Genomic DNA, 15,053 nt, shown 5'->3' with positions numbered 1-15,053 from the left:
GAGGGCTGTAATTAGGGCAGCAACAAGCGCTAAGAACAAAGCAAAATGGCAACCCTGAGCCGCCAATCTAACCAAATCCCATCTGCTTTGCTTTCACTTGATCACCAGTTACAGATCAATAGAAAAGCAGCGTTTGTAAACCTGGTGCAAAACTGGTCATGCTACGCATCAATGTAAACTTTCATTGTTACACATGGCTCAATTAATGGTGATTGGGAGGGTGTGTTGCTGATGCATTTCCTCGTAACTGACTGACCTGTTGATTTCCATCATTGTGTTGTTTCATTAACTTCCATGTTTAACTCGTAAACCAAGCATCATTGCTATCTTTTTTGTGTGTTTGTGATTGTGTTTTGACTGCTTCAAATGCAAACCCAGCTCTGTGAAGGCACTTGCAATCCTTGTGCTGTCTCTTGAATACTCACTGATTTTCCCATTCCACTTTCAATTTCTTTCCAGTGTTTTGATCTCGATTGATATCACTGGCCGGAGATTTGAGCTTCTGGGATGCACTTCCCTGGAATGTGCAGCAACTCGAGGACTTAAGCACAGACCACCGCTTTTTCCTTCATTCTCTGTTGCTTGCAGCTGCCTTGCCTGCGCAATTGATTCAGGCTGAAGTCGCTCCAGCCTTGCTTAAACAAAATCCAAACTCTCCCAAACTGATGCAGTGAGCTCTGCGTTGTACCCTCTGCCTTGTGCCAGCTCAGGTTCCTGCTCCAGCTTCTAGCCTCGCAAAAAGCATTGAGCACGGAGACCCGCAGTTGGGAAGGTATTCCATTCGTGAATCCTATCTTTTTAAACAGTTCTTGCACCAGTTCAAACAGAATATTGTCCCTCCACTCGTGACTGTAGGTAGGGCATTTGTACCCAGATGACCGTTCAGGTAGATATCCATAATCTTTGGTTATCCCAATAATGAGTTGTCAAAGCTAATAACATCGTCCCTTTTGAAGTATTCAGATTTTTGACAAGGTGCATTAACAAATAGTTTCATTATTTGTCTTTCCCTTTACCCACAGGCTATTGCTGTCTTCGAAGACTTGGACAAATTGAATTCTGCTGGAGATGGTATATTCATTTAAAGCCATTTTATTCTAAGGTTTCCTTCCACCCCATGTTGGCAGCTGTTTGCACTGCCCTGCACCCTCGGAGCACTGTTCAGCGGTCTAGCGCTTTATTTGGGAGGGGGTGGGAAGAATGCAACTGTGTCCATGTTATTTTCAGTGCTAGTTTAAACATCCCAGCAAAATGTGGATATCAAATTGGCTGCGAGGGGAATTAGTGGGGACTAGTTAATGGAGTTGGGGGCAATGGACAGAGTGGAGGGTCCTCGGGAGTGGTGCTGGGATCTCTACTGTTTCTGAACTAGATTGTAACAGTCGTAAGAGATGAGGGGAGCTGTTTAGTTAATTTCCCACAGCAGCTGACTGCCCCTCGAATGACTCCAGAGTTTTTGCCTCCGTTGCCCTACCCAGAGCCCATTCCAGGTGTTGCTCACTCTGTGAAGAAGTGTTAACTTGACATCAGTTGGTTAGGACCGCTTCTACACTTGTGGTTCAGCCTGAAATAGTGCTCAGGGTGTACGACCTGCTGGTCACTTCCTTTCAAGTCTGAGGGATCTAGCCTATGTTTCTAGCCTACCCCCCGAACTGGGCGCTCTGTCATCAGGAGTCAGTCTTGTGGTCCTTCCCTTCAATGTTTCCAAGCTCGGATGTCTTGACTAGATTGAGCAAAATATTCAAGGTAGAGCATTGTGCAGCACAACGGTCACAGATCAGTTGTCGACAACCGTTACTTTTTTTTAACCTGAAGAGCCTTTTTAAAAAAAAAAAGCCAAAATAAAAACTTTAGGGAGCCTCAAGACAAAATAAATTAAAGAATGGAGTAAAAGCAACCTTTAGGAAGAAAAAATAGTTTATCTAAAGAATATTATGCACTTACTTGATGCGGTTTTGTTTTAAATTGTCTCCATTTTTGACAATGACAGTTGAATTTCTTGGGATTTCAATCCTGTATTTATAGGTTCGGCAAAGATCCGAGTTTTGCATCCCAAGAATTTGTGTGTCTCGCATATATGCTTGTTCAGATTTTATCCATTATCTATAACCATGGTTTGGCTAGACCACTGGAAAAGCTTTATTTCGCTCAATGGTGTTTTTCTAGGAAGATTGCAAATACATTGGAAGCAGTTTAGAGAAGGTTTACTGGGCTAAATCCAGGAGTGGGCGGGTTGTCTTATGAGGAAAGGTTGGAGAGGTTGGGTTTGTATCTGCTGGAGTTTAGAAGCGTGAGAGGCGACTTGATTGAAATCTTTAAGATCTTCAGGGCTGAATGTGGAGAGGATGTTTCCTTTTGTGGGATAAGCTAGGACCAGAAGTCGCTGTTTAAAAATAAGGGGTTGCTCATTTCAGGCAGGGATGAGGAGGAATTATTTCTCAGAGGGTGGATAGCTTTTTTTTGAATATATTTTATTCCAAATATCAAATTCTTACATACAAAGGCTTTTTATCATACAAACAGTTGGTCATTTTTCTTTTAATAAGATAACAGCAACAGTCCTATATTCCCTATCCCCCCTCAGCCCCACTATCCTCCCTCCCTTATCCCCTCCCCCTCCTAACCCTCCTGCCCCATCCCCCTAACTGCTGGCCACAAACAGGCCCTTAAAGAAAGTGATGAACGACATCTACCTGGAATAGAACCTTTCCTCCGGCCCTCTCGGTATATTTAAACTTTTCCAATCGCAGGAGTTCTGCCAGCTCGAGGTCCTGGGTGGCACCGCCAATCTCCACCCAAGCAGGACCCGCCCCCCCGAGCCACCAAGGGGGCAAAGGCCAAGACGTTTCACCCCCACCCCTACCCTTTCAAGGAGCTTTGAGAAAACTTGAGACCTCAAAGATCGCCACCAGCAGACACGGCTCTAGTTTGATCCCAGCGATCTCTGACACGATCTCAAAAAGTGAGACCCAGAACCCAACTAACTTGGGGCAGGACCAGAACATGTGAGAGTGATTCGCAGGCCCCCCTGAACAACGCTCGCACCTGTCCTCCACCCCAGGGAAGAACCCACTCACACGCGTCTTAGTTAAGTGCACTCTATGTACTTTTAAATTGTATCAGGCTCAACCTAGCGCAGGAGGAGGTAAAGCTCACTCTATGCAGGATCACTCCACACCCCTCTCTCCAGCCCTAGGCCCAGCTCTAATTCCCACTCCCCCCTCTTCCAGTGATGGTTTCCCTGTCTCCAGGCGGGTAGATTCTTGATGAACAAGGGGGTGAAAGGCGGGGGTCAGCAGGAATGTAGAGCCGAGGTTACAATCCGATCAACCATGATCTGCAGCGTTCTGGGTAGTTTCAACTTTTAATTTATCTTTTTAAGGCCAAAATTGCTATCTATATGCTGAAATAATCCCCCCCCCCAAAAAAGCTATTTTTGAAGCCTGACTGTGGAGAGACTTTAATTTGCTGATTAGGTAAAGGACCAGCTCAGAAGGAAACTTGTACTTGGGTCGGGCATTTTCTTGACTTCATTTTTTTCAGCCTTTTTCATGTCAACTGTGATCCAACTGGAAAGGTTTGGGAGCCACAAATGAGATGTTATAGAGCAGTGTGAGATTCAGGAGCCATGGGTTGGTGACTACTGCCTGTCGCAGCCTTATAATTTGCCAATAGACCTTAGCATTGCCCTTGCTTCGTATGCTGATTTGCAATGACTGGTTGCAGTCAATGTTTTTTTTCAATTTAGAGTACCCAATTCATTTTTCCAATGAAGGGGCAATTTAGCGTGGCCAATCCACCTACCCTGCGCATCTTTTTAAAAAAAAAAAAATGTTTATTAAGAATTTTGTAACAAAATTTTCAACCTTACAAACAACCCCCCCCCCCACCCTGTAACAAAAAGAAAGAGAGTTCGCATAGCAAGACATGAACATGGCAAATCAATATGATACAGAGCTTTGTACATTGGGTTCCTCCCGTACATGTCAGTTTTCCGGATCATTCATGTGTTTTCTTGCTCAAATGCCCCCCAGATAAACCCCCCCCTCCCCCGGGCTACTAGGGACGCAAAGGCCAGAATGCCGGCCTCTTTCGCCTCCTGCACTCCCGGCTCGTCCACTACAAATAGTGCTAGCCCCCAGCTTGGCTTGACCCGGACTTTCACCACCTTAGATACAGTTCCTGCAACTCCCCTCCAGAACCCCTCCAGTGCCGGGCATGACCAAAACATATGGACATGGTTCGCCGGACTTCCTGAGCACCTCCCACATCTGTCCTCCACCCCAAAGAACCTCACCCCCGTCATATGCGCTCTGTGAACTTAAATTGTATCAGGCTAAGCCTGGCACACGAGGAAGAGGAATTAACCCTACTTAGGGCATCAGCCCACAGCCCCTCCTCAATCTCCTCCCCCAGCTCCTCTTCCCATTTACCTTTCAGCTCCTCTACCAAAGCCTCCCCCTCTTCGCCGACACCTTGCCCTCCCCGACCCATACGCCCGAAATCACCCTGTCCTGAATCCCCTGTGCCGGGAGTAGCGGAAATTCCCTCACCTGCCGCCTCACAAACGCCCTCACTTGCATGTACCTGAAGGCATTTCCCGGGGGTAGTCCAAATTTCTCCTCCAGCGCCCCTAAGCTCGCAAAAGTCCCATCGATGAACAGGTCCCCCATTCTTCTAATCCCTGCCCGGTGCCAGCTCTGAAACCCCCCGTCCATCCTTCCTGGGACTAACTGATGATTATCCCTAATCGGGGACCACACCGAGGCTCCCATCGCTCCCCTGTGTCGTCTCCACTGCCCCCAGATCTTTAGCGTTACCCTGCACATCTTTGGGTTGTGGGGGCGAAACCCACGCAAACACGGGGAGAATGTGCAAACTCCACACGGACAGTGACCCAGAGCCGGGACCGAACCTGGGACCTCGGCGCCGTGAGACTGCAGTGCTAACCACTGCGCCACCGTGCTGCCCCAGTTGCAGCCAATGTTGAAGCTACTATATGATCTCTTTTGGTCCTCCTTCCGATATAGTTTGCTACTATTCATTAGGTGCATCTGCCACGTTTACCTTCCACTCTGCAAGATCTTGGTATCTAGGGTTGCCAACTGTGATTAAATGTATTCCTGGACCAAACTTGCTTCATTATTATTGGGCGGCGAATGTGGACAAGGTGCGGCGGTGGTGGGAAGGAGACGGGGTAGAGTAGGTTAGGATGGAGGAGGAATTTTGTAAGGGGTCTAGTTTGAGGGCTATGGTGACGGCAGCATTGCCAATGGCTCCGCGTAGGTATTCAGGGAGCCCAGTGGTGCAGTCCACGGTGAAGATATGGAATCAGCTGAGGAGGCATTTTAGGGTGGAAGGGATGTCGGTGCTAACGCCGCTGTGCGAGAATCATGGGTTTGAGCCGGGGGGGGGGGGGGGATGGATCGTGTATACAGGAGGTGGAGGGAAGTGGGGCTGGTCAAGGTGAGGGATTTGTATTTGGAGGAAGTGTTCGCCAGTCTGGAGGAGCTAAGGGAGAGGGTAGAGCTGCCGAGGGGTAGTGAGTTCAGGTATCTACAGGTTAGGGACTTTGCACAAAAGGTCTGGAAGGGGTTCCCTAGATTGCCGGGATACACCCTGCTGGAGCAACTGCTGCTTCCGGATGTGGAAGGGGAGGGAAGAATTGGGGATATACACAAGTGGCTGGGGGAGCAGGGAGGCGAGCGGGTGGTGAAGATCAAGGAGAAATGGGAAGCGGAGTTGGGAATGGAGATCGATTGGGGAGTATGGAGTGAGGCACTGCGTAGGATAAACGGGACCTCCTCTTGTGCAAGGATGAGTCTGATACAGTTTAAGGTGGTGCACAGGGTGCATATGACTCGGGCGAGAATGAGTGGGTTTCTTTCAGGGGGTAGCAGATGAGTGTGAGAGGTGTGGGTGGGGGCCAGTGAATCATGCGCACATGTTTTGGGGTTGTGAAAAATTGGGAAAGGAGAAAAATCTGTACAAACTATAGTTGATTGTTGAGAAGAATGTTTCCCGGGGTGTTTATTTGCTGTAACCTACTTTGATACAAGTTTGAATAAAATGTGTTTATTAAAAAAAATGTATTCCTGGAGGTTACATCACATGACCCCCCCAAGCCAACATAATTGGCCAACATATCCATCCTTGCGATGCACTACTTTCCTACGCCAATTGGAAGCAGAAAAGACTCAATAACCCCCACCCCCCCCCCCCTCATTTTCAATATTTTAAGATCTGATAAAGACAAATGTTCAAAGAAAGTGACACAAAAACAATCTTTTTTTTTTTACATCCTGATGAATTTTCTCCACGATTGCACTTAGCGGTGTCTCGGATATTGATCTCCAATTCACGGAGACGCCCCGGCCAATCCTGGAGGGTTGGCAACCCCAGCTTGTATCCGGTTTGAATTTCATTTGTCATAGCTCTGCACACTTGTGCATCTTGTGTTTCTGTTTTGTAACTTTTTGGCTGCTCTGCCAGACTCGATTCCCTCCTCCTTCTCCCCCCCTCTCTCTCTCTCTCTCTCAACCATCAGCAAGGCATGAGCGCTGTGGACTGTCCTTTCTAAGCCTCTGCAGCCATCATTCAAACAGCGGCAAAGCAGCAAACAGGAATTGAGCGCAAATAGGACTGAGCTGTCTGGGTTTCGTGGACTGGATTGCTCGGACTCTGGGACCATGTGCCTCCCTGGTCACTGTTTGAACACCCCTAGAATTAATCACGGGACTTTTCCATTTCCACTTGGAATGCCGCTTCCTTCAAGGTTGGACAGGGCAGATTGGCCTCTCCGAATGGAGCCGGAGCAACACTGACGGCAAATCATTAATTGAGTTTCATGTTGGCAATGTTCAGGTTTGTTCCCAATTAGTTCCACTATTTGACTTGGTATTGACGCTGGACATGTAGGTCTTCAGTCCTCTGGGCTCGTTCCATTGCCATTCTTGAACATCAGTATCACATTGGTTAATTTCCTATTCAGTGGGACTTTCTTTTCTTGATGACTGTCAGCACGTAATAGATTTCACTCCTGACCTGTTCCAAAGGATTAATTGCTTTTGCCCCTTGTGTCTCTCTTGGACCATCATGCAAGTCACATCACAGTCACCCCCTCAGTGCCGTGAAGCTGAGTATCAGTTTACGATAGTAGTTTCCTCAACTTATGGTCATATGAGATCACCTGGGGTGTCACTGCTTTTACCTCCTTTATACTATCTGGCACACTTGCCTTTACTAAGTGGTTGTGTGCATTCTTCATCATGGCTTCACTGACGCAGTCAGAAAGTTGTTAAGAATTATGTACACTAGCTCAAATTCTAGACCACTTGGGCATCCCCAGTTTGCATTCAAGTTGGCTAAAATCCCTCATTAAAATTATTTTTCTATTTCCTTATCTCTCCATATTTCCGTTCATTTTGACCCAGCAGTCTGCAGCCAATCCTGGGAACTATCCTTGTTCCCGTCACACTCCATACTTTTATTGGAATGCTTAACCATGCCAATGAATCTACTTTCTTTACTTTCCAGGTGTGTCTGATGTCTGAGCTCTCCTCCACCTCCATCATTAAAAGTTAATCGTGTTTCTGAGTATTTGATGTATAATCATTCTCAATCACCACAGAAGCCTTGAGCTCAGACATTTTAATGTGCATGGTTTAGGATTTGTACATATATAAACTGTAGTTGGTTAAGTGGGTCTTCAACAGCATTCCTTCTTTATTTATCCTTTCTGCAATTTTCCTTTTTTTTTCTCGTTCTGGTTTCTCATCACTCCTTCTTAGTTTAGGTTTATATCCTCTTTGCACCTTGCAATCAATTCATTGCTTTTAAAAATCAGCCGTTGGTATGTACGCAAACGCAGCAGTCAACAGCAGTTTTATCCTCGCAGCAAGTTAAATGCATGATCAGTTAAATCTGTTTTGTTTCTTGCGATGGTGTTGAATGAGGGAGAAATGTTGATCAGGATTTTGCAGAAATTCCCTCCCATTCTTCCGACAATGCCCTGGAATATTTTAAGTCCAATTGAATAGGCAGGTGGGGCATCCATTCATTGTCTTATCCAAAAGACGTCACCTCTGACGATGTAATAATCCTTCAGCCCTGCACTGGGGGTGTTGGCCAAGACCCACAACCTGCTGACACTGGTCAGAGTTGGCCAACTAAGTCAAGCTGGTAACCCGCAAGGCTTCGCACTTAGTTTTAGAATGTAACTCCTCACGTTCTCTCTCTAAAACTTCTATCCTGAGGTGTGAACTGCATTCCAACAGTTTTTCTCCCTTTACAGAAGTTCACCGACTTGCTATATTTTGTCCCTTACCTGGTACCATTGAGCCAACACAGTGTTCAGGATACTTGGTCACCGATGCAAATCGGGCTGAATGTGCTCCTAATTCTGGGGTATCTCACTTTAACTCGTTTTCCTGGGTGGTGTCACTCATTCCCTTCTTGGTAATCTCTTGTTATCCTTCCTTGTACCCCTATACCTGTCCTCAGCTTCATGTATAAAAACAAAACTGTACACCGCTTGCACAAGACTGCACTCCCAGGTTTCTTCCTGTGCGGGTTTATTCAGCCTCGCCCCTCTTTTGCCGTCACCGCCTTCCTCACTTTGTTTCACAGTTTTTCTGGGTGATTCGACCACCTTCTGGAATATAGCAGCCAGAAACCTCTTTGTGCATGTTGTGGAGTGGAGTCAGCTGATCATTGAGCTCAGCATTACTGTGTCCACATTACTACATAATGTACATTTATACTGCTGGGTTCAACCCAATACAGGAACTCCCATATCATGGTGGCGCATACGCCAAAATACATCAAAGTGACCCAGATTTAGAAACTCAATAAAAGTTGGTTTCATCGCGCACACAAATCGGTTGGCAGAGTCTGATCAGGCAGCTGAGGAACCCCTGAAGACCCTGCCAAGTGGGCAGAAAAAATTCAATACAGATAAATGGGTGTTACACACAGTGAGGGACATTGTGCAGACCTTGCTGAGGGAAACGGCTGAGTGAGATCTAGAGAACGATCAATCATCGTAAAGCAGCAATAAGCAAATAAAGCGGAGCTATATTGGTGAATCAGCAGTCTACAAGTCCCCGGCATTGTGCTGTTTGTGGTATTGTGTACAGTGCTCTGGTCATGCCACATCTTCAGTATGTACTGGGGCACAAAGAAAACGCCCAAATCTGGGGAACATTGCAGGCAGGGGCTATTCCCCTGGTGCCGGAGAATTGAATGCACTGTATGAGCAAAGATTCGAAAACCCTGGCTTCATTCCAGAAAAGAGTGGAGACCCTATAAAGGTATATAAGAAATTAAGTGGACCAGAAACGGTTAATCCTGCACTCTCTTTCGAAGTACATTATGACTGTAAGACAAGGGGACATGGGTCGAAACTGATTTAAGAAAGAGAGAGTTTGGTGCTGATGTTGGGAAACCTTTACTGACGAAGTGGAAATACCTGGGAAAAACTCTGGAGTCTTTCAAGAGGCAGTTAAATGATGTGGAAGTTTCCATAGAAGGTCGGGTTGGTTGGGCCAAGTAGCCACACTCACTTTGAGACTATATTCGGAATTGGAAGCTTGCTGAAAGTAATGGGAAATGGCAGAAGATGCTGAAGACCCACTCGTAGAATTAAAAATGAGCTGTCAATTTGTAAAACTATCCATTTAGTTAAAATTGAATGAACTGTACACCCAGTGTGAAAGCTGTCATTGAAATCAGGACTTATGCAGCTTTCAAAAATATACATCTTGTGTTGTATATTATAAACTGCGTTGTATTAGCTACCCAATGTAAATTTTATGCTGAAGACCACTCCATAGCTCAGCACTTTTGTAATTTTCATAGTTCATGTGTCAGGTCATGCTCGCTTTTCAAAACACAAACAATTTTCTCATCTCTACTGCACGCTGAACAAAGCCATATCATTCTAGCGATCAGAAACAAAAGATCTAAATTTGTCTATTCAAATTGTTTCTGTGGCCACAAACATTGCCTGAAGACACATTTTCTATGCTGCAATGGTGTCATCGCTAATCTGTGGTGATTCCAATTTGCTTTTTTTCATGCTTTCTGACCACCTCTATATTTCTAGATAAACCAAAATGTAGATGAGTTGGGTGCAGTATTTTTTAAGTTGTCATTTTTTAAATTCCCCCCCCCCATTCTTCTGAAAGGACGAGGTCTGAAATTACTTTTTTAATAAATTTAGAGTACCCAATTATTTCTTTCCAATTAAGGGGCAATTTATCGTGGCCAATCCACCTACCCTGCACATCTTTGGGTTGTGGGGGTGAGACCCACGCAGACACGGGGAGAATGTGCAAACTTCACACGGACAGTGACCCAGGGCCGGGATTGAACCTGGGACCTCGGCGCCATGAGGCAGCAGTGCTAATCACTGCGCCACCGTGCCATCCAGGTCCTAAATTACAACCAAATCCAAATCTACCCTTGCCCAGTGTCCGAACCTGCAATCTTTCCAACAGTAATCTGGAGTCCGAACTCTGTCATTGACAGAAACCTGGAAGCAGATTATCCATTCACCCTCTGAGCCAGAGAATGAGTTGATAGAGTCAAAGAGAAGAAAACTGAAGTTAAAGAACTAACATTTTTTTGAAAAACATATTGCAGGAGCTTTTGTCTGTTAGAGCAGATTGTTTGCACAGCACCACTTTGATTCTAGCCAGTTCTGAACATTTGAAAGAAGTAATATCACGTTGAAGAAGCTGGACCTGTTAACACACTTTCTTTAATTGCAGTGAACGACTCCAACAGTGAGGTCTACACCCGCTTTATGAAGTCCCGCAGATGCTATGATCTTGTTCCCACCAGTTCCAAGCTTGTGGTATTTGACACTTCTCTCCAGGTAATGTAAGGGTGCAGAGTTGATGGTTTGCGCGTGTCGAACAATTGCAGTTATTCCTACTCGATGGAGCCTGTACGCGTACATTAGTCCCAAACTCAAAGTGCTGATATACCGAAGGCACTGCAGATAGCCTTTCTTATCCCGTGCTTCAACGTTTCCAAACACTTTGCAAATTTACAATTGACGACTTTGAGATAGACAAACCACTAATGCATAAAAAAACACCACAAACCTCAATAAGTTGAATGATCAGTTAATCTGTTTCTGATGATGTTACTCGAGGACAGAATATTGAGCACAGTAGCAGGAAAGTTCCCTGCTCTTTGAATGGTGCCACAGGATCTGGAGCACCCCCTGAATCAATGGACAAGGCAGGCAAAGTCTTGATTTAACATGTTATCCAAGGGACCAGCACCCTAAAAATGTAGCTCTCTCTCAGTACTCCACTCGAGCGATCGCCTGAATGCATCCAAACTTTTGCGAGCTATATAGGTGTATATAATGGTGTTTTTGGACTGCAAATCAAGTTTACATTGATATTCTGACTTGTATTCGTATGCATTAAGTTGCTGAGATGAATACAATTTTGGCTGGGTTGCCTGGGTTTGAGGACTGCATGTGACCTGATTGCAGATTGGATGCTCTGAATCAAAGTTATGCACTCGAATCTTCGAGTTGGACTTGAATGCACAATCGTCTTTAACTGCAAGTTGAGAGCGATGCCAATTGAGCGAAGCTGTTATAGGATGTCGGACTTGTCGCTTATTGTTTAAAGCCCAGAAGTTCCCTCAAAAAGACAAAGCTACTGTGTGTATTTGGTGTACTAATAGTCTGCCCCTTAAGCAAGTCATTAAGTTGGAGGATCAATTTACCGTGGGGAGTCACAACCATCTCTTTGAGTCAGACTCCAGGTTGGCAAAAGGCTGGAGAGCGTGTAAATTGACTTCCCACTTAGCTGACGAAATGGTTTGGGACGCTCTGAAGGGGCTAAACTCGCGTAATAAATTGAGATGCGTATTGGGGAGAATTTTAACATCTAAAGATAATTGTCACATGACAGAGCTTTCATCCACACCTTCATTTTCTCCTTCGTTTGCTACTTTCCTAAGTAAAATTGGAGTTCTCAGGAGTTGAAAAGTTTGCCGAAAATGAGCCTGGTGGTCTTCTGTAGACACAAACGTTCATTGATAATAATTGTCAAAAAAATCAGCTTATTGTCTTTTTGATTGCCTACCCTCAAGAATAGAGCTTGCAATGTTGCCATGAAATTCCTTTTTAACTGGCCAAGGGGCAAAGTTGGTGGAATGTTAATGTGGAGAACATAATTAGATCTCATTTAATTGGATCAGTTGTTCTCCATGTTAATGGATCATATGAGCTGTGGTAGCATGACATCTTTAAGGTGGCAAGCCCCACTGACCATGTGACCGACTTTGAGCCAATCGCGCGGGAGCACAGAAGCCCGAGCCAGTGGGGAGTTTGCACAGGAGCAGGACCCCGGGATGTGTTGCCAGGGAGACCTGTTGTATCGTGTTCTGTGCCTGTTATCTAACTGCCTTTGCCGTTCATCAATAAACCCCTTTGTTTATTCCTGGAAACCTCCAGTGTCTGTCTCGAGCCACCACACTAACGCTCTGCATAAGCGGGCTTTAAAAAAATTTAAAGAGCACAATTATTTTTTTAGTCCAATTAAGGGGCAATTTAGTGTGCCCAATCCACCTACCCTGCACACTACCCTGGGTTGTGGGGGTGAGACCCACGCAAACACGGGGCGAATGTGCAAACTCCACATGGACAGTGACCCGGGGCCGGGATCGAACCCGGGTCCTCAGCGCTGTGAGGCAGCAGTGCCAACCACTGCCACCGTGCTGCCCCTCTGAATGATCAGTTCAATGATGTGACATTTCCTAGTTCCTTTATGAATAGTTCTGCACTCCTGAAGCCAGCGACCGTCTCTTGGGTATGTTCTGTGGATGTTCGCAGCTCTCCTGTGCATTGTCCAAAATGATCATTCCCATTTGTATATGATGCTATTCCACATTGGGAGGGGGCATCACAGTCTGGCTTCATCTAGTTATTGCCCAACACCTCCACAAGTGCGTTTTAAGCAAGGATCACTGGCTAGCAATCAGGTGTCAGAGTCTTGCCTGGCCTTTTATTTTTACCTCCATCATCCTGTGGATGTTGTGTCAAGTTGGATACTTGTGCTGTTGCCCTTGCTGATTTCAGCTAACCCTATCCAGACAAGGCATCAAAACCAGCACCTTCTATGTCTATGTGACTCAAGTACCAAGAGGACCCCAAGTTTTATTTTTAAATGACATATTTTAACTTTACTCCAGAGATGTAGGTGTCAGGCTTGTACATAATTATAGATTAGATACGCATTGCAGGCGATGGCAGGTTTCTGCATTGTGTGGGGCTTCCCGTTCACAATAGTTAATGTGGAAAAATGTGGGTGTGCTTCATGTGTGTGAGCACCAATAGAAGGTGTTGGTAGGTAATTCCGCTGTGCAAGGTCGCTATTAAATCCAAACTTGTTCTCTCCTGGTTTAAATAAGAACACTTTTCTAAGTAGCATTCACTTTTGTATGGCAAGGCTGCACCCCATGGCACATTTCCCCAAAAAGTGAAGTTAAGAATTTGTCCTGTAAATGAGGAAGGTTGTCGCTGGGAATGGGAGTTTGCTGCCGTTTTGAATTCAACGTTCCCATTCAGCCCTCAAATTAGGTTCCGGGCTTGATGCAGATTACAGCTCCCGCTACACCAATCTGACCTCCAATCCCAATAGCCAGTGTCGGAGCACCCTCGTGCTCTGTGCCAATGTGACATTTCCACTTCCCCTAGCAGGCAAGCTTTCGAGGTGATCTTGAGTGAAATCAACTAGTAGAAGCAAATTGGCACAAAATGACTTCAGAGAGTTTACACCGGTGTGTGTACGCTGCAACTGACCTGGCTGAGTAATTTCGAGAATTACTTTCTGGGTTGCACACACAAAATAGCACCTGTTAAATGTCTAATCGGGTTACTTATTGACTTGGCTTCGGACAGTAAGGTGCGCAGCTCTGCGCATTTATGATTGAACTAAATTTGTCCATGGCTCTGTCACGTCCAGCCGTCGGGTGGAATGAAATGATCAGTCGAGGCTAGATCTCAACGCCGATCCCATTAGGAAGCATTGGGTTTTCTATGCCTGTGCCACTGCATGGCTGTCTGAATTTCCAGTCTTTGCTTTTCCTCCTCTCATGCAGGTGAAGAAGGCTTTCTTTGCTCTGGTTTCAAATGGAGTCCGTGCTGCTCCACTCTGGGATAGCAAAACACAAAGCTTTGTGGGTGAGTTCTTCTGATGCTGCAGTATTTCTGTTGCAGTCATTCCCAGGAAGCTGTTCTGTGGAAATGACTAAAAAGAAACCGTATTGCTACAATAGCAACCAACTGTTCCAATTAGTGGATTGTGCTGTAATTGCAGTGCTGGTTCGGAATTGATGGACCCCCTCCAATCGCTACAGGCTGCGGCCTGTACCTGCAGGCGGGTAATCCACCATCTGACAAGCTGGCACGGCTGGCTGCAAGATGAGGTATTCTCCGGCTAGGGGAAGGCATAAGAAGCAGGGGGTCGGCACTAGTCCTCCCGTCCCGGGGCCTGATGCACCGTAAAGGGATTTTTGATGTTCTCAGTCACACTGAAGGCTCATCCATTTATACTGAGCCCCAGTCTGTAATTTCAAGCATGCATGCAACTCTGCCAATGTATCAGTGTTTCCTCCTCTGTGGATTCTGTGGCAAAAGTGTATAGTAAATGCAGAAATTACCTATTTGTTTCCTCTTAAAGCAAAAGATGCACATATGTAAAGAGCATGGAAGAGCAGCATGGTGGCGCGGTGGTTAGCACTGCTGCCGCACGGCACCGAGGCCCCAGGTTCGATCCCGGCTATGGGTTACTGTCCGTGTGGAGTCTGCACATTCTCCCTGTGTTTGCGTGGGTCTCACCCCCACAATCCGAAGATGTGCAGGGTAGGTGGATTGGCCACAAGAAATTGCCCCATAATTGGAAAAAATGAATTGGGTACTCTAAATTGATAGAAAAAATAGAGTATGGATCAGTTGGGCAAAATGACCCGCTTCTGTGCTATAAATTTTATGTATTAAGCATCGATGATTTTCCTTGGAAACC

General features: G+C 45.8%; 1 protein-coding gene across 1 annotated transcript in view; it reads left to right on the top strand.

Annotated features, from left to right (window-relative positions):
- The first annotated feature begins 1,024 nt into the window (after positions 1–1,024).
- Positions 1,025–15,053, top strand: part of LOC140405434 (5'-AMP-activated protein kinase subunit gamma-1) — a 34,048-nt gene continuing 20,019 nt past the window's right edge. The window contains exons 1-3 of the mRNA XM_072493837.1: positions 1,025–1,071; positions 10,773–10,879; positions 14,131–14,212. Coding sequence (XP_072349938.1) covers positions 10,808–10,879; positions 14,131–14,212 — 154 coding nt within the window. The 5' untranslated portion in view covers positions 1,025–1,071; positions 10,773–10,807. The remainder of the gene's footprint in view (positions 1,072–10,772; positions 10,880–14,130; positions 14,213–15,053) is intronic.

The sequence above is a fragment of the Scyliorhinus torazame genome, chromosome X, assembly GCF_047496885.1.
Source record: "Scyliorhinus torazame isolate Kashiwa2021f chromosome X, sScyTor2.1, whole genome shotgun sequence".
Classification (NCBI taxonomy): Eukaryota; Metazoa; Chordata; class Chondrichthyes; order Carcharhiniformes; family Scyliorhinidae; genus Scyliorhinus; species Scyliorhinus torazame.
Note: the sequence above shows the minus strand (reverse complement) of the source record. Positions and strands in the feature narration are given on the sequence as shown.